Source organism: Myotis daubentonii, chromosome 6 (genome assembly GCF_963259705.1).
Source record: "Myotis daubentonii chromosome 6, mMyoDau2.1, whole genome shotgun sequence".
NCBI classification, from domain to species: domain Eukaryota; kingdom Metazoa; phylum Chordata; class Mammalia; order Chiroptera; family Vespertilionidae; genus Myotis; species Myotis daubentonii.
In genome coordinates this window covers 92,626,083-92,648,193 of record NC_081845.1, presented here as the reverse complement: position 1 = coordinate 92,648,193, position 22,111 = coordinate 92,626,083, and the positions used below count along the sequence as shown (strand labels likewise).

At 41.9% G+C, this 22,111-nt stretch overlaps 1 protein-coding gene across 2 annotated transcripts in view; it reads left to right on the top strand.

Moving 5' to 3' along the window:
- MAPK14 (mitogen-activated protein kinase 14) overlaps nucleotides 1-22,111 on the top strand; it is a 70,642-nt gene that overhangs the window by 5,752 nt on the left and 42,779 nt on the right. For both annotated transcript variants that reach the window (XM_059701876.1, XM_059701875.1), the window contains exon 2: nucleotides 18,027-18,156. In XM_059701876.1, coding sequence (XP_059557859.1) covers nucleotides 18,027-18,156 — 130 coding nt within the window. The remainder of the gene's footprint in view (nucleotides 1-18,026; nucleotides 18,157-22,111) is intronic.

Here is a 22,111-nt window from a genome sequence, read left to right as displayed (position 1 = left end):
ACTCTAGGGTGACCCCTGAGTTTTGGCTTAGGACAAATGGATAGATCTTAGTGCCATTTTCTGAACTTTGGAGTATTACAGGGCATAGGATTTGGAGGCAAAGAGAGAGGAAGATGGGTTCATGCTAATCTCTTTGAGGATAGGACTCTGAATATTATACTGATATTTTGAGCAACTACTATGTCTTTCTTCAGGTGCTGGAAATGGGATATGAGCAAAACAGGCAAGAATTTCTGCCCACAAGAAGCTATATTCTAAGGAGGTGGAAGTAGAAGATAATAAGTAAAAATTATAGTATGCCAGGTTATAAGTACTATGAGGAAAATGAAGCATGGAAAGGAGAGGGAATACTGGGATGGCACTTTGAAGCAGAGTAGACAAAATGATATAGAACACCTGTTGGACATGAGTGGGGAGAGAACATTTCAGGCTGAAGGATCAGCAGGTGGGAAGGCCCTGAGGCAAAGGCCCCTTGCTCTCTAGGAATAGCTAGACCAGTATGGCTAGAGCTGAATGAACCAGGCCAAATAGTAGTAGGAGAAGGAAGTAGAGAGGCTGCAGATGGGCAGGGATCATGAAGGGTCTTTTTTAAAGCCTTTATAAGAACTGTGCCTTTCACTCTGAGAGTGGAGGCCATGGAGGGTTGTGATCAGAGAAGAGACAAGATTTTACCTTCCGTTTTAAAACATCACTCTATGCGACAGCCCCGGTGAGGTTGCGATGGCCCCGGTGAGGGGTGAGGTTGAGACAGCCCCTGTGAGGCCGAGACGGCCCGGTGGGGCTGGGACGGCCCCGGTGAGGTTGAATCAGCCCGGTGAGGTTGAGATGGCCCGGTGAGGTTGCGACGACCCCTGTGAGGCTGAGATGGCCCCTGTGAGAGACTGAGACGGCCCCTGGGAAGGCGAGAAAAATACCACATGAACTCACTCACTTATGGATAATAAGGACCATTATAGACTGATGAACAAAAATGGATACAAGAGGCAGAGCAGCATTGAGCAGACTGTCAAACTATAGTGGGAAGCCTGGGGAGGGTTGGGGGGGTAGGAGATCAACTGAAGGACTTGTATGCATGCATATAAGAATAACCAATGGACACAAGACACTGGGGGGTGGGGGAGGCTGGGGGAATGTCAAGGGGGGGAAAAAGGAGACATGTGTAATACTCTTTGTAATACTTAAAAAAATAAATAAATAAATAAATAAAATAAAATAAAACATCACTCTACTCTGCGTCCCTACTTTTTTCATTTCTGGTTTTTATCCATTTAGAGGTATTCATTGTAGTTTAGGGTTGATTGAGAGAGTCAGATGAATTGGTGCACAGCCTGGACTAATGCTCACAGCTGTCATTCCAAAAGACTCAGTACCAGAGCCAGTACTTTTGGTGGGCCCTAAAAATTTGGGGTACTCAAGCTCTTTAAATAACATGGGCTTCCTTAACCTTTTCAGGTTTCTGAAACCAAATGGAAGGGAGCAAAGAGATTATCGTTAGGCTTCTGTGACACAGGAAGATTAGCCTGCTGGCAGGTTTTTCAGCTTTCTTTGGGTTTCTAGGTGTGTGTGTTTTGTTTTGTTTTTATTGTCAGGTCATATTTTAAAAGTAATTTTTGCCTGCCTTCCACATTTAAGATTTCATTTAATTTCTGTTTTATTTGGTCTTGGATCAACTTTACATTCATCCGCCTTTTCCCCATTACAATAATTGTAGTCGAGATGGGATTGTTGTTACCAGTTACTGATGTTTTGGCTACGAGGTCCCCAGAACCTCTCTCTTAACTTGAATACATTTTATGGATTAAAAGATTCTACACATACATGACCCTGTAAAAGCTCATAAGAATGATTGTCTTCCCCACCTTTACCGATACAAATTTCTCTCCTCTTACAGGAAAGCTATGCCCCCTTTCGCTGCTCTGACATATAGTTGCAGAAAATATGTTCCTAAACACTGATTCCCATGGCAACATAACAAAAGGTTATAGAAGAAATGTTTATTCTGTTTAGATCTGCTGTCAGAGTAACTTTAGACCCTGAACATGTCAGCTCCTGTTACTTGGAATGATGTTGTTAACAGATTTCCTTGTTTTCCTCAAAACCTTCATCCTTAGGCTGCGGTGGTATTGTCACTGTGCCTGTGACGTGAGGAAGGTATGTGAGCATGTGTGCCTTACTGTCATTCTACTCACATGTATGCTTGGGTTGCTTTTCCAAGCCTATCATCCAGAGTGTAGGCATCACGTAACACATGACCATGCAAAACAAAAACAAAAACCCCACAAGCATACCAGGTGTCCCTTTTGTTTTCTTAAATCCGTTAATTCAGTATTGCCAGCACTTATAAAGATTAAAAAACAGCAACAACAATGCAGGAAGGATCTCTGCTTTTGAAAGTATCATTCCACAAGGGGCATATTTATGTTGTTTCCTCAGATTGCTTTGGAAATCCTCTTTTTTTCTCCATTTTTTAAAACTCAAATTGCCATCTCAAATCTACCTTTATATTTCTAATTGCTTCCTTGAAATCTTTTAGATTTTTCTGTGTCTCTTGAATCTAGTGACATACTGGTCACTTTTTACAACTAGGGCAACTTCATGCAAGGCTATGGGTTGAAGTTCTGTGTCAGAGTAGCCTTTCCATCTGATGACTCACATCTAGAAAGTGGTGACATCAGCATGTGCCCACAAGAGGTCAGAACTTCTCCTTTTGATCTGCCAAGGGCTCAGGGAGGCTATGATTTAGGGGGAGGAAGGAACTGTGAGGGTAAAGGTCCTCTAAATCCTTAACCCAGCCCTATACCTGCACTTGAGCAGTGTCTCTGTGTGACAGTTTCTCACCTACAAATTAATCTGCCCCTAATCATGCCCTTAGTCTGTCCTGTGACTCTAGCCTGAGGTGTCTGGTTTATGCAAATGTATATTTAACTCATATATTTCCTCAGCCCTGTAGTAGATATAACTTTATTCCCAGAAATAGTTGCCTTATTCTTACTATCCCTAATAGCTATTTCTTTATATCCCCTTTGTCAAGTCCTTCATCGAAGGCTTTAGCTAACTTGAACCTTCTTGTACCCAGTCTTTTGAGTAATAGTTTCTATTTATGTTTTCTTCTCCAGGCTGCCAAATGCTGGTGAAAATCTTAGTTATCTTCCTATTTGGTATAATAAAAGATGACTCCCTAACACTCTCTTAGTATTAAATTTAAGTGAAATATTGATGTTGGTTTCTTAAATTGATATATTTCTAATAATTTCCTCATCTGATATTATAAGTTTAGCTTGCTTCATTTTTCGATTCCTAGTTTGGTGTCCTAAGTGCCTTTATGCTTTGAATGATATGCTTTGAAATGAACAATCTCAATAAATTAAATGATAGAGATACTAAAAGGAGCTAAAGGGGAAAAATAGCAAATGAAGAGAGCAGTAAGTATTATGAGTATCTATCAAGCTGTGTTTCCATTTTCTAATATACAGTACATAGTATTACCGAGGATTATACAATCTATTGACATTTTGAGTGGGATAAATTTTTTTGTTGTGGGGCTGTTTTGTGCATTATAGGATGTTTAGCAGTGTCCTTCTACCCTACCCACTAGATGCCAGTAGTAACCCTCAGTTGGTACAACCCAAAATATATCTAGACATTGACCCATGTCCGTAGGGGCAAAATTATCCTTGGTTGAGGACTACTTATATAACCTTGTATATTTAGATCGATTGGCCGTGAATAAAAATGAGATTGGATAACTTGAATCTTCCCCCTGCAACAAGGATAGAAGCTATATACTTTCTGTGCATATTTCTTTTGAACCCATTACTTGATACAGTCTCCACAGTGGCCTTGTTCATATACTGTGTGTCCAAGCTTGAACCTAACAAACTTAATCTTAAGAATTTCTCCCCCTTTGGATTTCAAGTCTATTGAAATGTAGTGTTTCTTGCTTTCCCTGATTACTTTCCTACACATTATCAAGGACAGAGCTCTCAGAGACATAGTACTAACCACCCCAGGAATAGATTCATGTTGTAAAATTGTATGGGTCAGCTTTAGATATGTGGAGCTGATATTTGAAGGAAGCTTATCATTAGATGAATGACAGTTGTCATGAAAATTACAACCAGGGAGTGAGCTAATTACCTGAAGATTGCTATTACGCTAGGTATTTAAAGCAACATAATTTTGAAAGTTTGAAATATGTGTGTATATCTGTGTTTTTATGTTTGTGTTTTATACTTATGGTAAGAAAGGAAATCTGTTGGTCATCCATCATACAGTATTAAGGGCTCACTAGTGTATAAAAGAAATAGATATAAAATGTTAATGAACTGTATATAGGTATTAATGTGTATAGAGATGTGGGGACATTCTGGGCTATAGTAGTTAGAATGGTTCCATGCAAGGAGAAGGATTTGAAGGCTATTTTGAAGGATGGGCAGTATTTGGAAAGGAAACATTTTTAGATTAACAGGAGAAACCATAACTAAAAGAATTAGATATGAGATGGACTGGCCTGATGGAGGAATATCTCAGTAGGGTGAACCCAATTGTTTTTATGCTGGTTTGTGCTTCAGAATCACTTGTGGAACTTTTTAACATGCAGGTGCTTGGGTTCTACCCTCAGAAATTAAGAATTAGGTCTGGAATAGGGCTAAGGCAACTGCATTTTTCTAGGCAATAGAGAGCTGTTAGAGTTGAGTTGTAAAGTAACAAGGAAAAATGTTATTAAATTGGAGGTACAGAATGGATTAGAGAAAGCAAATGTGTTGCTTTGTAAAAGTCTTCAGTAATTTCTTTGTGTGTGTCTGTTCATTCTGACTCCGCAGCTAGATTTCTCAGTTCCTTGAGGTCAGGAACTGTCTGCTTAGATATGTATTAATCTTGCAGTAGTTTCAGGCACTGGGCTAGGTTCTGAGGATAAACTGTAGCTTCTGCTCTCCCTCACAGTCTTAAGTTGGGAAACAAATATATAAAGGAATAGTTTTTTGCAATTCAATGTCATTAAGTATTAGTTACATTATATTGCTGTTTTTAGTAGTTCTTAGATCTTATCTGGTAGTCACTGAATAAGTATGCATATTAACTTGTAGAAACAATATTTTAGTTATCTGTAGGGTGAACAAATGATCGAGGATTTGGGCCCTCAATTACATTTAATAATCTGCCTTATTTTACTGTCATTTCAGAGATATGCTCAACCTCAAATTTGAGAATAAGAGATCTAAAAATAGATATTGAAAATTGATTATGTAATAAGCCCCATACTTCTTCATTTCAACTTGGAACATTTAAAATTACCTGCCTTACCTAAAGGTTAATATGCAAAGTGTCCCCTTGGGTGTTCGACCGAGAGACCGGGAGTTCGATCGCTCACTATGATGTGTGCTGGCCACCAGGGGTTGGTGTGGAATGAAGGAAAGCCCCGGCCAGCAGCCAGCAAAGGAAGGCCCCGATCGGCCCTGATCACTGGCCAGGCCTAGGGACCCTACCTGTGCATGAATTTCATGCACTGGGCCTCTAGTATAATTTATAAAGTACTTTCACATAATTATCTTGAGCCTCAAAACAGCATTTCAAGATAAGCAGAGCTGGTGATACTACCATTTTATTTTATTTATTTTATATTTATTTTATTTTTATGCATGGTTAGGGTCCCTAGGCCTGGCTGGTGATCAGGGACCATCAGGTTTCCCGCCTCCCTGCCTCCCCACCACCTCCTTCCCTCACCACATGCGCACCACCACCACATGGTTCCCCGCCTCCTCCTTCCCTCGCTCCCTCAGCGCCCCACCGCTGGTCATCGACATGTTCTGTGCCGCCCCCTGGTGATCAGCACATGTCATAGCAAGCGATCAAACTCACAGTCGAACTCCTGAGGGGAAATTTTGCATATTAGCCTTTTGTATATATAATTAGAGGCCCGGTGCACGAAATTCATTCATGGGTAGGGTCCCTAGACCTGGCCGGCTATCTATGGGGCGACTGGCAGGATGATGGCTGGGGGGCCCACTGGCACCCACCTTGGCCAGCGTGGCGACGCCTGTCCACTTGCCAGCCCTTCCCCCTGCCCACCTTAGCCGGCCTCAGGCTGGCGGGCTGGGAGCAGCTCCTGCATGCAGTGTCTTCCCCATGGTGGTCAGTGCACATCATAGCAACTGGTCATTCCGCTGTTCGGTTGATTTGCATATTAGGCTTTTATTATATAGGATATCGATTTTACTTTATTTTATTATTCTATTTTTGGTTAATCGTCACTTGAGGATATTCATCCATTGATCTTTAGTGAGAGCGGGAGGGAGACGGAGAGAGAAAGAGAAACATTGATGTGAAGAGAGACACATCAATCTATTGCCTCCCGCAGGTGCTCTGACCAGGGCCAGAGATCAGTCCTGCAACCCAGGTATGTGCCCTTGACCAGGAATTGAACCCAAGGCCCTTTGATCCGAGGCTAATGCTCTGACCACTGAATGACTTTGGTCAAGGCAACACCACCATTTTATTGATTTGGAAACAGGTTCATAGAACCTTTGGCCAAGATCACTTGCTGGGAAGTGCCAGAACTGAAACCAGAACACAAATCTTTTCACTCCTAGTTTACTTTTCTCTGTATCAGACTGCATGTGTTTGTGCTTAATAGAATTTTTTTAGGTCAGGTCCTCAAAATACTGCAAACAGAGACCTTTCTCTAGGGTGCAAAAGTAGCTTTGTTAAATGGAATTTCAGTGATTTTTCTAGAGCACTAAAAATATTTAATCTAGCATTCCCAAACGTAAATGAGCTATCTTGAAAATTCCAGTATTTTGATTTTAAAAAATCAAGTTGCTTTGGGGAGGTGAACACACAATACAATATACAGATGATGCATTATAGAATTGTACACCCGAAATATAATTTTATTAACCAATGTCACTCCAATATATTTAATTTAAAAAAGAAAAAAATCAAGTTGCTAAGTGTTATGATTTAAAAATATGGCCATAAATTACTTGATACTCCTCCCTTCAAGAAGTGGAGCTTAATTCTCCTCCCCTTGAGTACTGACTGTACGTAGGAATCCACTTCTCTAATGTATAGAATGTGGCAGAAATGATGGGATGTGACTTCTGAGGGTAAGTTATAAAAGACATTGTGGCCCCTACCTTGCGCTTTCTCTGAGATCAGTTGCTCTAAGGCAGTTTCTCAACCTCAGTACTATTGACATTTAGGCCAGGTAATTCTTTGTTGTGAAGGATGTTTAGTGATATCCCTGGCCTCTACCCACTAGTTGTCAGTAGCAGCACCCCCCCCCCCCCCACACACACACACACCAGTTGTGACAACTAAAAATGTCTGACATTGTTAGATGTCTCCTGGGTGCGGGGTACAGTTGGTCTCTGTTGAGAACCACTACTTGAGGGGAAGTTTTAGAAACTGAAAAGCTGGAAATTGGTTGCATTGCACATACTTGTATTAATACATTTTAAGTTCTTCCCATCGATAAGAAAGTGATACTGTAAATAATTTTTTGATTTTTGAAAAATCTCAATGTAGACATTAAAACAAGATATTTGAAAACTAGTGGTGATATTAAAAGAAAGCTCACAATGTTTTACATGTTATGAGTTTATAAAGCCAATTTTAAATCCCTTTCTACTCTGAAGAATATATGTTTTTCAAAATATATTTTTATTGATTTCAGAGAGGAAGGGAGAGAGAGATAGAAACATCAATGATGAGAGAGAATCATTGATCCGCTGCTTCCTGCACACCCCCAATGGGGGTTGAGCCTGCAACCTGGACATGTGTCCTGACCAGGAATCAAACCGTGACTTCCTGGTTCATAGGTCAATGCCCAATCATAGAGCCACGCTGGCTGGGCTGAAAAATATTTTTTGAGGTTCCTAAATCAAAACTTGAGCTCTAGTTTTTGCATAAAGTTGCCTTTATTTTCATGTTATTTCTAGGAAGGGGCAGAGCATAAGCATCAAAACTACATGATACTTGCATCTCTGTCTGAATTTAGAAGAGAGAAAGTAGGTTTGTGTAGGGATATATGTACCGAAATGTATTTCCAGTATGGTATTTATTATAATTTATATCAAGTATTACTAGGTAAAGGGAAGGTATCAAGTCTGAATTACTTAGTTATTTAGGAGGCACATTTTGAAGGCAATTAGTAACTGGAATTCAGTTGGGAAAAAAGCCTCAAATTGTATAATCTGTGGAAGAGTAAATCTTTCCATTGATTTCCAAAAATAAAATTGTGTTTATCTTGTTAACCATTATTGAGGACTCATTTTTCCTTATTAACACCACATGGGGATTAGAAAAGTCACCTATGACCATTGAAAGAAATTGTAAAATTACTTATGAACAAATTATTCAGAGACTTGCCAGGTGGTTGATTATTTTTCATTCTGTTGGGGGAAATCCAAGTTGTTTTCTGAGGACAATCCTGGTGCACTCTTTGTCCTCTCATGCTTTGTGGACGTGGCATTTGTCCGGATTAGGCAGCACATCACCTTTTTAAGAGGTTGTTTCCCTTCCTCTGCCTACCAGCTCAGCTGACAAAGCATATTGCTCTGCCTTTATCCTGCAACACATCTGCAAGCCAGGTGCCAGTCATGGAACAAACACAAAGTCTCTATACCTATCAAAAGCTCAGTTGATGGGGATCATCATCTTTGGAAGATTGTCTAAGGAATATGGAGTTTATTAATCTCTTTTTCTAAACATACTGAAGATTTCCTCTCGGATTAAGTCTGTCAGAGCAGCATACCATACTATTTTATACTCTCCTTCCTCCTTTGCTAACAATGAACTGCATTTTGGCTTTGTGAAGATGCTCTGAGGAAAGAACCACCTGAAACACACTATTATATTTGTGTAAAGCTGTTGATAGGACATCTTTGCCACATTATAAACATACACAGGAGTAGGAACTTCTCTAGTTTTATTACAGGAATAATTATGCCTCTCTTCAGTTCTCCTGAGTACCTGGTTTGTTTTTATTATATGGTTCTTGTGACACATGTCTTAACTGGTTGTTTTTTGTGTCATGGCTTTCGTGGACTCCGAGCCAAATTTGAGGCCCATCTCTAACCATATTTAGAAAGGTCCTCCTGAGAAACATTTATGTTAACCTCACCCATATTGAATTTCTTATTTGTCTTATTTTCTCTTAATCACAGTTGTGGGTATATATCTCCAGGCTGCTTTAAATTCATTGTGGAATAAAGCAGGGTGGGATATATAAATAAATTTAGAAGTTAAACAAAATTATATTAGTATGTAGTAAGCCTTTTTTATTTTCTGGGCAGTTGCGGGGGAGGCAAGTATGAATGTATAACAAAACATTCAATTTCCTTAATGACTATTATTGTGTACAAGGTACTGCATTTATGAGAAGCAGTAAATGAGTGACAGTGACATCCTAATGTTGTAATAACTGCTTTTAGTGAGTTTTATATTTATTCCTTTATTTTGTTTAACTTCAGTGATTTTATAAAATGTGAATTAACTATAACTTTGGGAGAATTCATTTGAATTTATATTCAGGGGAAAACTTATTAAGCAATGTGTTCTGAATTTTAGTTTGGAGAATCTGATCATCATAAAGATAATTCCATTTTATTATATTGTTAATGAAAACAAAGTTTTATTTGTAGTTGTAGTTTTTAAAATGTGATTTGAGGAATCTTCTCAACTGCTAATACTAGTAAGTGAATCATATAATAAAGGCAAAGTCAAAAGCTGGTCCTAGGGTTGTCCTTATTCCGGCAGCTTGGCATCCTGGAAAAAGAGTGAGCATTGAAATTAGACAGATTTGGGTTTGAATCCCACTGCATACTCCATATATGACCTTGGGTGAGTTGTTAATACTAGTAGGCATTTCTGCTTTTGTTAATTACAATGTTCAATTTAGGATGAGTTACATGATTTCTTCTCTCTCCAAATACTGCATTGATCAGTGGTAGAAACAGGAGGCTGGGTCAGAGCAGTTAATTGCTTAAAGAGGTGGGGGGTGGGAATGGATTGCATATTCCTTGCTTCAGCAGCTTTTGCTATAATGATTACTATTAAGCAGAGAGCAGTTTCTCGAAACAATTCTTACTTGTTCTCTTTTGTGAGTAAAGTGTGTTTTAAAAAGTGGGAGTGGACCTAGCTGGTTTGGCTCAGTGGATAGAGCATCAGCCTGCAGACTGAAGGGTCCTGGATTTGACTCCAGTCAAGGGCACATGCCCAGGTTATAGGCTCAGTTCCCAGTAGGGGATGTGTAGGAGTCAGCTCATCAATGATTCTTGATATTTCTATCATTGATATTTCTATCTCTCCCTCTCCCTTCCTCTCTGAAATCAATAAAAAAATATATATTTTTTAAACATTGGGAATGTGTGTCCTTTGAAATAAAAATTAGTCGTCTGTTCTGAGGAAATCATGCAGTTATGGAAGAAACAGTGTAAATTATGCAGGCATGGGCAAAAGTAAGTTTACAGTTGTGAGTACATGGAACAGTTTAATCTTGTATTATTTATTTGTTTTACAACTCTAAGTCAACTTTTGCCCACCCCTATATATTAGGAGTATAGCTATATAAGTATCATTTGAAGGGAAAATAATTGTTAATAGCGGTTTTATTAAAGTTTCAGTGTCTCTTTTGTTTTAGGGTAATAGAACAACACAGATGACTTTTGCTTCTAACTTTACTAATGCTCTTATTAAAAGGTAAAGCTCACACTGGCCAGTTTGCACAGTGGTTAGAGTGTCTCCGTATGCACCAATGAGTCTCGAGTTTGATCCTGGCCCCAGTCAGGTTGCATTCTGGAGGCAACCAGTCACTGTGTCTCTCTCACATCGATGTTTCTTTTTCTCCCCCTGCCCCTCCTTCCTTCCACTCTCTCTGAAAAGCGATGGAAAAAATATCGTCAGGTGAGGAGTAACAAAAAACACACCACTTGGATTTGAATTGCAGCTCTCCCAATTTCTGTCTATTCCCTGAATATATTACTTAACCTCTATGTGCCTCAGTTCTCTCATGTGTGAAATGTGAATAATAATAGTGCCTTCTCATAAAGTTGTGATCATTAAAGACGTTCATTCATGTAAAGATCCGAAAACAGTGACTGTCAATAAATGTAGTTTTTAAAAAAAAATGTTTTTATCCTCACTTGAGGATATTTTTTCCATTCTTTTTCAGAGTGGAAGGGTGGTGAGGAGCGGGGGAGAGAGAGAGAAACATCGATATGAGAGAGACACATCAATTGGCTGCCTCCTACCTGTGCCTCAACAGGGGCCAGGGCTCGAACCTGCAACCCAGGTACATGCCCTTGACTGGGAATTGAACCCGAGATCCTTCAGTGCTCAGGCCAATGCTTTAACCACCGAGCCACAGCGGGCAGGGCAATAAATGTAAATTTTTAACATTAGTATCAGTTTCTTATTAGATGCTATTGAATTTATCAAAATTGAGAACCAAATGAGCAGCTAAAAGTTTTTCTTTAATATTTCAGATAACTATTATTGTAAAATACTCCCTTATACTTTGTTAAGCATTTATTGAGATTGTAACATATGCCAGGCATTATTCTGAGTTTTACATAGTACAATAGTGAATAAAACAAATGACACTTTTTGCCCTCGAGATGTTTAGGATGAGTGGAGCAGGCGGACGTTAGTAATATCTAATACTGGGCTTTATCACATTTAGCCCTAACAAACACCCTACAGATTAGATATAAACATTATCCTCCTTTTATATGTGAGGCTGAGAGAATTTAATTAACTTTCTCAAGATTAGACAGCTATTCCAATCGTCCAGTACTAAAGCTGCAGCTCTCATTTAACCACTCTGCTGGGTTGTAAATAAACATATAGTAATAAACTGTAATTATTGGGGTCTGTAGGTACTGATTAATCCTAGCCTACCTTTTAATTAACAGACACAGGAGTCAAATAGAGATTGAAATATGTGTTCTATTGTGAAGCTGGCATAGAGAACGCCTTTTAATGCTTGGAGGAGCAGCTCAGGTGGGCTTCTTATTTTTCCCCACTGAATTTAACTCGCACACTGAGTCACAGGCAGGTCAGCTAGAAACCCGATGACAGTCTTGCTCCAAGAATCCCCGTCAGGCTTACAGTGGAGTAGAGGAGAAACAGAGAGTCGAAGGAAATGGGCCAGACAGGAGCAATGGCCATTGCTTTCAATCTCACCAGAGCCAGTGAGGGATTTAGAGAGAGTGTAAATTTACTTGGTACTTCCATAAAGGAGTTAATCTTTTATGGGTTTGTTGGAACAAGGGGAGTAGGAGAGAAGAGAACCAGGCCCTCCCTTTATGTGGGATAAGGTAGGAAGCAATGAGGGTGTTGTGACAGGGAATGGCTCCTTGGGACCCGTTAGAGACATCTCTGAAGGGATGGCTATTTAAGCCTATGCTTTAAGGATAGGATTCAGCCGTGGGGGGAGTGGAGGTGTAGAGATGCGGGGAGGAGCATTCCAGGGACCAGGAACTGCCTGCCTGAAGAGCTGAAGGAACTGACAGGAGCCAGCATGTTCAGAGCACAACATGTCTGAGGGGAAGGAGGACCAGCACAGGAGCAGCGTCGGATGGCCTCCGGTGGTCAGATCACCTGAACCTTGTAGGCTGATAGGATATTTGCTTTTTATTTTATATGCCAAGGAAATTCTTTGAAGGATTTGAAGCAGGGGAGTGGTGTCATCTAAGTTATATTTTTTAAAGATTGTATTGTATGCTTGTGGAGAGTATATTAGAAGGTAGCAAAATAGAGGAAGTGGGGAGACCAGTATAATGAGCAGTCTGGTGATGAGGATGACTTGGGCTGATGTGGAAGCAGTAAAATGAAGAGAAGTTGAATTAGCCCTGGCCAGTGTGCTCAGTGGTTAGAGTGTCGGCACAAGCACCAAAGGCTCTCAGGTTAGATTTCCGGTCCCATTCAGGGCACTTGTGGGAAGCAGCCAATTGATGTGTCCCTTTCACATCAATGCTTTTCTCTCTGTGCCTCTCTCCTCCCTCACTCTCTCAATCTCCTTCTCCCTGCTCCCTCCCTCCCTTCCATTCTCTCTAAAAATCAATGGAAAAAATATCCTCCAGTGGGGATTAAGAGAAAAAGAGAGAGAGAAGTTGAATAGAGATGTGTTTGGAGATGGAAACCATGAGATTTGCTGATAGATTTGCATGGGTCGGGGGCAGGAGATGCGGAAAGGGAGAAATCAAGGGTGGCATTCAAATGTCTGGCTCGAACAACTGGATGAAAACCATTTGCTGAGAGATAAAGGAGACAGGGAGAAGTAGTTTTGGGTGTTTTGAACTTGCTAAATTTAGATGCTTATGTGTTTTTATATGGTGATGTCAGGTAGGCAGTCAAGCGCAGAGGAGATTTCAGTGAGAGATGTAGATTTGGGAGTTTTCAATATATAGATGACATTTAATTTGAAGTCATGGGTAGAGATGAGATCATCAAGAATGAGAATGAGAGAGAGAAGAGAAGAGGGCCCAGTACCGTGCCCCAAAGAGTGTCCATTGCTGATCCAGAAAAGTGGTCATTGGATTTGGTAACAAGAGGTCATCGAGGACACCGAGAAGAGCAGTGTAGTAGCTTGAGAAAAGATGGGAGCTGAGGAAATGTCGTGTAGATATCTGTGCTTCTCAAACCTTTGATGCAGATAATTACCTGGAAATCTTGTCAAAATGTAGATTATTTTCCAGGGCCTGAGATTCTGCATTCTAAGAGCATCCAGATAATTCAGTGCTGCTGGTCGATGGATTTGTGGTTCTCAAATTCCAGTGTGTGTTAAAGTCACATAGAGGGCCCTGGCTGGTGTGACTTGTTAGTTGGGCGTCGTCCCATGCACTGAAAGGTTGCTGGTTCCATTCCTGGTCAGGGCACATGCCGGGGTTTTAGACTCAATCCCCTGCAGCAGACAGCTGATCAGTGTTCTGCTCTCACATGGACGTTTCTCTCTCTCTCCCTCTCATTTCCTCTCTCTAAAAATCAATAAAAAATCTTCTAGAAAATTATGTGGAGGGCTTGATAAAGTACAGATTATTGGACCACTTCAGACTTTCTGATACAGTGGGTCTGGGGTGGTACCTGAAAATTTACATTTCTTTTAATTTCCTACGTGGTACCAAATCTGCTGGTCTAGGAACCACACTTTGAGAACCACTGGAGAGGTTTTAACTGTGATGGGGAGCTGTCAAGAGAGATTTTTCATTTGTTTGTTGAGGGTGGCAAATAAGTAGAGCATTTTTATGCTGATGAGAATGATCTCTTAGGGAGAAACTGATGATATAAGAGAGAAAGGGAACAAAGGAGTCAGCCCTTGAAAAGATGAGGGAAGATGGGCTCTGAAGCATGCTTTGAGGTCTTGGGTTTTTATAATAAAGAGCATGCGCCCTTCACTATGGCAAGAGAGAATGCAGAGGAGATGGGTCCATGGGTTTGTAGATTTAATGATAGGCAGATGCAGTTCCCCTTTGTTGGTTTCTATTTCCTCAATGAAGACATGGGCTACTCCTGAGGAAGGGGGGTGACGTTGTCAAAGGCTGACTTTGAGTAGGAAAATCAACTTTAAGAAAAAAAATGGCAGTATTGAGAGGCTTATTTGAGGTTAAGGTAAGAAATTAAGAGTGAAACCGATCTGTATGATTGTGATTTCCTTTTGCTCTTTTTTTTTTTCTTTAACCACAGTTAGTTTTTCAACCACAGTCAGACATGGAGAATTAAGTAGTTGAGATCTCCCAGAGTTAAAGTATATCTAGGTCAGTGGTTCTCAACCTTCTGGCCCTTTAAATACAGTTCCTCATGTTGTGACCCAACCATAAAATTATTTTCGTTGCTACTTCATAACTGTAATGTTGCTACTGTTATGAATCATAATGTAAATATCTGATATGCAGGATGGTCTTAGGCGACCGCTGTGAAAGGGTCGTTCGACCGCCAAAGGGGTCGCAACCCACAGGTTGAGAACCCCTGATCTAGGTGAATATTAGAGAGAGAGAGAGGGGGGGATGCAGGGAGGGAAGAAAGGAGGGGAGAGAGAGATTAGAGAAGTGGTACAAGGGAACCTAGACTACAGTCTAAGCCTGGCAAGGAAGGAAATGAAGACATGAGAGGGTGCAGGATAGAAATAAGCAATGATGGAGAGGTCAATGAATTATCATAGTCAGGTACAAGTAAACTAAAACTAAAAGGCACAGGTTTGTGATGGAAAATCAGTGCTATCATTCAAAATTTGGTAGACAGTGCAGCTCTTGGTGGTGATAGAGGTCTAGAGTGTGGCACAAAGATGGCTGAATGAGGTAGAATTTCCTGGAGAGGTCAGGAAACTGAGACCAGGATGTTGGATGTGCCCTCCTGGATATTGAAGTTGCCAAGAATGATGACAGAAGTTGGGAGTGGAGAGAGACTTTGAGATAGGAACTAACTTTTCAATGAATGATGGGAAATCCCAGGTCAGTGGATAACAGCAGCAGAGAGGGTTGTGAACAGAGACTTTTATAAAACAAAGGGAGAGTTCGGGTTGGAAGTGGTAATGCTTGGCAAGGCGCCCACCTGCTAGCCTTGAGAAACCTGGGATATGAGGGAGAGATGCCCTGTAGCTGCCAGGCTGTGAGGGAAGTAGTATCTTCAAGGGACAGCTTAGTTTTAGTTAAAGCAGATGGAGGGAAGGTTCAGAAAAGGGGTTGAAGATATACATGAGTTGATCACAAATAGGGAGTTGAGGAGCAACGACATGGTGTAAGGATTTGGGAGTGAAGGTAGGGAACTTCTGGAGTAAGTCCAGAGTCATATGGGAAAGAGAGTTTGGTGATAATAAATGATCTGAAAGTCTTGGATGCCCATTAGAGACTGACATAAACAGGAGGATGAGGCATGATGGAATTAGCCAAGTCTCTAAAAGTACTTAACATACATGGTAAGTTTGTTGCTGCAGATGTTCTATGTCAGTGGTCGGCAAACTCATTAGTCAACAGAGCCAAATATCAACAGTACAACGATTGAAATTTCTTTTGAGAGCCAAGTTTTTTAAACTTAAACTATATAGGTAGGTACAGTCAACTTTAAATTCAACTCTAAATTCACGGTTTTCGTCTTCCGTTTTTCTTTGCTTCTTTGTAGCCATCTCAAACAGGGCACCTAAAAAAATGTTTCATTTTATAATAATAAAGCCACCAACACAAAAGAATTACAATTCTTAAATTGATGACAAAAATCCCTGTAGGATTTGCAGCTGGTTGGAAAAATACAGGTAACTTTATGCTTCGAGTAGGTACTTTTGTCACCCGCGCGCGATTTGCAGACACGACTAGCACTAACCACTGCACATGAGACTGCTGACTGACTGGCTCACTCAACTCGTGCATGAATCGCGCGCTGCGTCTCCCATCGCCCAACTGACCAACACCCCCCACCTCTAACGCCACTTCTTCAAAATAGACTCGCCCAGGCGGAAAACTGACTTCTGCGCATGGGCCACGAAGTTTCAATCGCACTGTACGTGCACGCCCCCACGTGGTATTTTGTGGAAGAGCCACACTCAAGGGGCCAAAGAGCCACATGTGGCTCGCAAGCCGTGGTTTGCCAACCACTGTTCTATGCGATCGGCCTCTGCCTACACCTCTGACCTCATTCTCTTCAGCTTCGCTTGCTCCCTGTGCTTGCCCGCCATCTTTCTCTCGCCCCTTCAGCATGCTGTAGTTTTTCTACTTGTTTCCTTTCCCCTTGGTTTGTACCTGCTCTTCTGCGAGGCAGCATAGCAAAGTGGCTATTAGCATGAGCTCTGGTTCCAGACTTCTTTCTGCCACTTTCTAGCTTTGTGAAGGTTATGCAACCTCTCTGGGCTTCAGTTTCCTCGTTTGTAAAAGTGATAGTAGTATTTACTACAGAGGGATGTTGGGAACTAAAAGAGTTAATTTTTAAAATGTCAGATGCTTTCAGTGGTTCCTGGTATTCAGTGAAGATTCAATAAGTATTAATTTTCTTTAATGCTTGAAGCTCTTTTTTCCTATTTCTTTACGTGGTTGCTACTTACATTCAGTTGTGTCAGCTTCCCCAGACATCCTAGCTAAAGTAGCATGACTCCATTTGTTTTCTTAACCCTGTATACCATTATCCTGTTTTATTTAGTCATAGCATTCATCACTATATTTTTAATGTTTCATGGGGTTTTTTAGAGAGAGAAGGAGAGGGATAGAGAGATAGAAACCTTGATCAGCTGTCTCCTGCATGCTCCCTACTTGGGATCGAGCCCACAACCTGGGCATGTGCCGGAAAGGGGATTAAACTGGTGACCTCTTGATTCATGGGTTGACACCCAACCACTGAGTCACACTGGCTGAGTCATCACTACTTGAAGTTATTTTATTTTCTCTCCCCCTCTCCCCGCTTCCTCTGAGGGTAGGGGTTTGTTGACTTGTTCCCTATTATATCTCAGCTTCTAAAAAGTGTCAAATACTTTAAAGGTGCCTCCAAAATTTTTGTACCAACTTGTCCTGAAAACATGGTGGTTTCCAAGGCCTCTACTCTGAACAGCCAGCATGCTGTGGCAAAGGGACAGCGAGACGCAGGCAGAGAGGACAGACGGATCTTGCTCTTTGTGTATCAATCTGTTGGCTTCTCTAGATCAGGTGGCCTTTTTTTTTTGAGCTACTGGGACATAGCCACATCCATTTTTTAGATTTATTATCTGGCTGCTTTTCAGCTACAACCACAGAGTTGAGTAGTTGTGGCAGAGACTCTAAGCCTCACAGAGTCTAAAATACTTACTGTCCAGCCCTTCACAGAGAAGTTTGCTGACCCCTTATTTAGATGTATAGAAAAAAAAGGCTAATAGGAAACACCAAAAATAATAACAAGTTTTATTTGGGTAATGGAATTACAGGTTATTTTAGTTTTTATCTTTATACTTTTTTGGTATTTTGTTATAGACCCATTTAATTTGAAAATGAAAGAGCCTTGTAAATGCTAAATTTTGAAGTATTTAGAGCACATTTAATGATGGGGTTTTTTGTGTGTGTTTTTTTCCTTAGTGCTGCTTTTGACACAAAAACTGGGTTACGTGTGGCCGTGAAGAAGCTCTCCAGACCGTTTCAGTCCATCATTCATGCCAAGAGGACCTACCGAGAGCTGCGGCTGCTCAAGCATATGAAGCATGAAAACGTAAGTTCTTCACTCAAGGGAGAATGGACTAGAAAACATTGTTTTAATTACTGCTGATGGAAATACATTCGAGGGCATCAGACTTTGGACCATGCTTCTTACACTGGGTGTTAGTGGCCAGTGCGTTATGTCAAAGCCTTGGGATGCAATTGTGCATCTTCTTGGAGTTTGGGTTTTACTCAAAGATTTTTAGAGGGAAAACATTAAAATAATTTTTTAATAAAAAAAGATATATTATGAGTTATAGCAATTCATAGCGCATTTTAAGAGAAAATATTTTAAAAAATGTGTTCTTTACCTGGTTTACTTAAGGCCACCTTATCAGAATATGGGGATCCATGGCTATTTTGTATTATGGGTTATTTCAGTGGAGAAGTTTGAGGAAGGAGTACCTTAGGCTCACTCAAAGTCCTATCAGAGATGGCTCTTATTTTATGTACAAATTAACATTATAATTTTTCTTTTCGGCCTGCAAAAGCAGCTTTACCAGATTTGGGTATTTTAATAAATATGACAAAGACATTATTTAAATTAAGAAAACTTTTTATTTTCTATCAATTTGGAAATTTGAGAGCAATGCCATCCTGCAAAGGAGTGCTTAAAAGTTCTAATTCTAATATATAAAGAGCCAGGGTCCGTCATGACCTAAACGTCCGACGGACAACTAAACACCAGGCTAGGGTCCCAGCTGGTACAGAAGAAGTCAGTCCTGGGTCCCGGCCACCCACGGCGCAGCGGCGGGAGGGAGCTGTGGGAACGGAGCCATGCTGCCATCGGACTGGCCTCTGGGTCCCTCCCCCCCCCTTGTAGGCTCCAGGGAACCAGAGCCATGATGCCATCGGACTAGCCTCTGGGTGCCTCCCCCCGGCCCTCAGGCCAGGGGAACTGGAGCCATGCTGCGATGGGACTGGACCCTACCCAAGGGGTCCCAGATTGTCAGAGCATGCAGGCTGGGCTGAGAGAGACCACCACCCCAACCCCCTCCACCCCCCCGCCAAGTGCACGAAATTTCATGCACTGGGCCTCTAGTATGGTAAATAACTGGATGCAGTTGGAATATTATCTGAAAGTGAAAAAACAATTGACTGAGGACACTTATTTTCCTGTGTTTTGAAATCAAGTTAAAAAGAATTTATGTGATTGCTATGTGAAAGGAACTGTAAATTTGGTAGCATTGTAGAAACAATGACCATAGAGATTTTAGAGTCATTTGACACTATTGATTGTTACTGTGTAGGGGAAAAATTCAAAGCCTAAATTTATTACTTGGCTATTCAGACTTTTTCTGTTTTAATAATTGAACTTTTGTCCATAGTAAGAAAAAAAAAACCCCACAATAAGTGATACATTATTAACCCTTTGCGGTCCAATTTAATTTTGGAATTCAGTCTGGTCCAAATTAATTGACGGGATTGAATGTTGAACCGGTTTGTGGTGTCGACCTCAGCCTTGATGTTGGACCGAAAAGGGTTAATTTACACTTGTTTCACAAAGTCTACATTGAGACATAAATTCAGAATTGGATTATGGGTGCTGTTATAATTTTTCCTAGGTATAATAATTATAAATTTATAATTATAATTTATAATTATTCTCAAGTACTAGAGGCCCGGTACACAAAAATTTGTGCACTTGGGGGGCAGGGGGGTCCCTCAGCCCAGCCTGTGCCCTCTCGAAGTCTGGGACCCCTCGGGAGATAACGACCTGCTGGCTTAGGCCTGCTCCCAGGTGGCAGAGGGCAGGCCCAATCCCTAGGTGCAGCCCCTGGTCGGGCTCAGAGCAGGGCCGATTGGGGAGTTGGGGTGCCGCCCCCTGTCATGCACAGAGCAGGGAGATTGGGAGGTTGTGATGCCACCCTCAGTCACGATCAGGGTAGGGCCGATTGGGGGGTTGGGGCACCATCCCCTGTCACACTCAAGGCAGGGTTGATGGGGAGGTTACGGCGCCACCCCCTGTCATGCACAGAGCAGGGCCAATCGGGGTTGGAGCGCTGCCCCTGTCACACACAGAGCAGGGCCCATCAGGGGGTTGGGGCACCACCCTCTATCACCCACAGAGCAAGGGCGATCAGGGGGTTGGGGCGCCGCCACTCTCACACTCAGGGCAGGGCCAATGGGGAGGTTATGGCTCTACCCCATCACACACAGAGCAGGGCCCGTGGGGGGGGGGGGGCGAGGTTGGAGAGCTCCCCCCTATCAGGCACAGAGCAGGGCTGATCAGGAGGTTGGGGCGCCTTCCCCTGTCACGAACAGAACAGGGTGGATAGGGAGGTTGTGGCCCCGCCCCATGTCACACACAGAGCCGCAGGGCGATCAGGGGATTTGGGTGCTGCCCCCTGTCATGCTGATCCCAGTGCCAGGAGGCCTCGCGGCTCCGCTGATCCTGGTGCTGGGAGGCATATTACCCTTTTACTATATAGAATAGAGGCCTGATGCATGGGTGGGGCCGGCTGGTTTGCCCTGAAGGGTGTCCTGGATCTGGGTGAGGGTCCCCACTGGGGTGCCTAGCCAGCCTGGGTGAGGGGATGATGGCTGTTTGCAGCTGGTCACACACCATTCAGGGTGGGGGTCCCCACTGGGGTGCCTGGCCAGTCTGGGTGAGGGGCTGAGGGCTGTTTTCAGGCTGGGGGTGACTGAAGCTCCCAACTGCTCCTTTTTTTCTTTTTATTCTGTGCCAGCTTTAGCTCTGAGGCTTGGCTCCAGCTCTTAGGCCTCCTCGGCTGAAAGTAGGTTTCTGGCCTTTGCTTACAATGTTGCGAATCTGCTGGCTGAAGTCTGGCGGATTTGTTACATAGTTTTTAAACTGCGGGCTCAGAGGCCTGCAGTCGCAGGCGGGAACGTTGGTTTCCTCCATCACTGAGGCAAGCAAGCCTCATGTTAGTTTCAAGCTGCCTGGCTGCCGGCCGCCATCTTGGCTGACAGTTAATTTGCATATCTCACTGATTAGCCAATGAAAAGGGTAGCAGTTGTACGCCAATTACCATGTTTCTCTTTTATTAGTGTAGATAATTTTATAGGAGCATCCATGTGCAAACCTAAGTTTTTAAAAATTTAAGTGCAGAGCTGCAGCTTTCCTAATCAGTGACAAGTGACATGTTTACAAGAAGTTGAGATTGTGGAAAAAGCTGGCAAGAGAAGCTTGAATCCAAGGTCTGCATAAAATAAAGGTGGCCTGGCAGCTTAATTGATACGTTTACATTGAGTTTTTAACACAGTTGAGTGTGTATGCTGTTTTCATTACATATTAATATGACAGAGACATTGTCATAGCTTTTTAAATATAAAGAATACTTAGAAAATGGAATGCAAGCAAACATAGATAGAACCCTAAAATACCCCCAGGAGGCCCAGGATCCCACACTAATTTAAGAACATCTGGTTTACCAGTGCTATATACTTCATTGTTTTGCTTTTCTTTGTAGACAAATTTAGCCAGTATTTGGGGCACAGTTTATTTTGGGTTATCTGAATCCATGCCTTGACTTTCCTCAGTGATCATAAGCAACAACCTTACTTAGTTTTTTTATGCTTTAATTTTCTGTAATGAGATAATTTGAAATGTGTCATGACATTGGGCTGGTTACATTTAGGCCATTTTGTATTTGTAGAAATGAGGACGCCAGAGTGATGGATACAGTTTTTCTCATTTAGGAGAGGTTAAGACTCCTTTTAAAAGGAGAGCTGAGCCTGGCTAGGGTCATTCAGGGGTTGAATGTCTGTCTACCCATGCACCAGGAGGTCTCAGTTCGATTCCCTGTCAAGGACAAATGCGTGGGTTTCAGAGTCCATCCCCGGTACAGGGTGTGCAGGAGGCAGCTGATCAATATTGATGTTGATGTTTCTCCTCTCTCCCTCTCTCCGTCTCCCTCTCCCTCTCCCTCTCCCTCTCCCCCTCCCTCTTCCCCTCTCTTCCTCTCTAAAATCAAATGGGGCAAAAAAAAAACATTAAAAAAAAG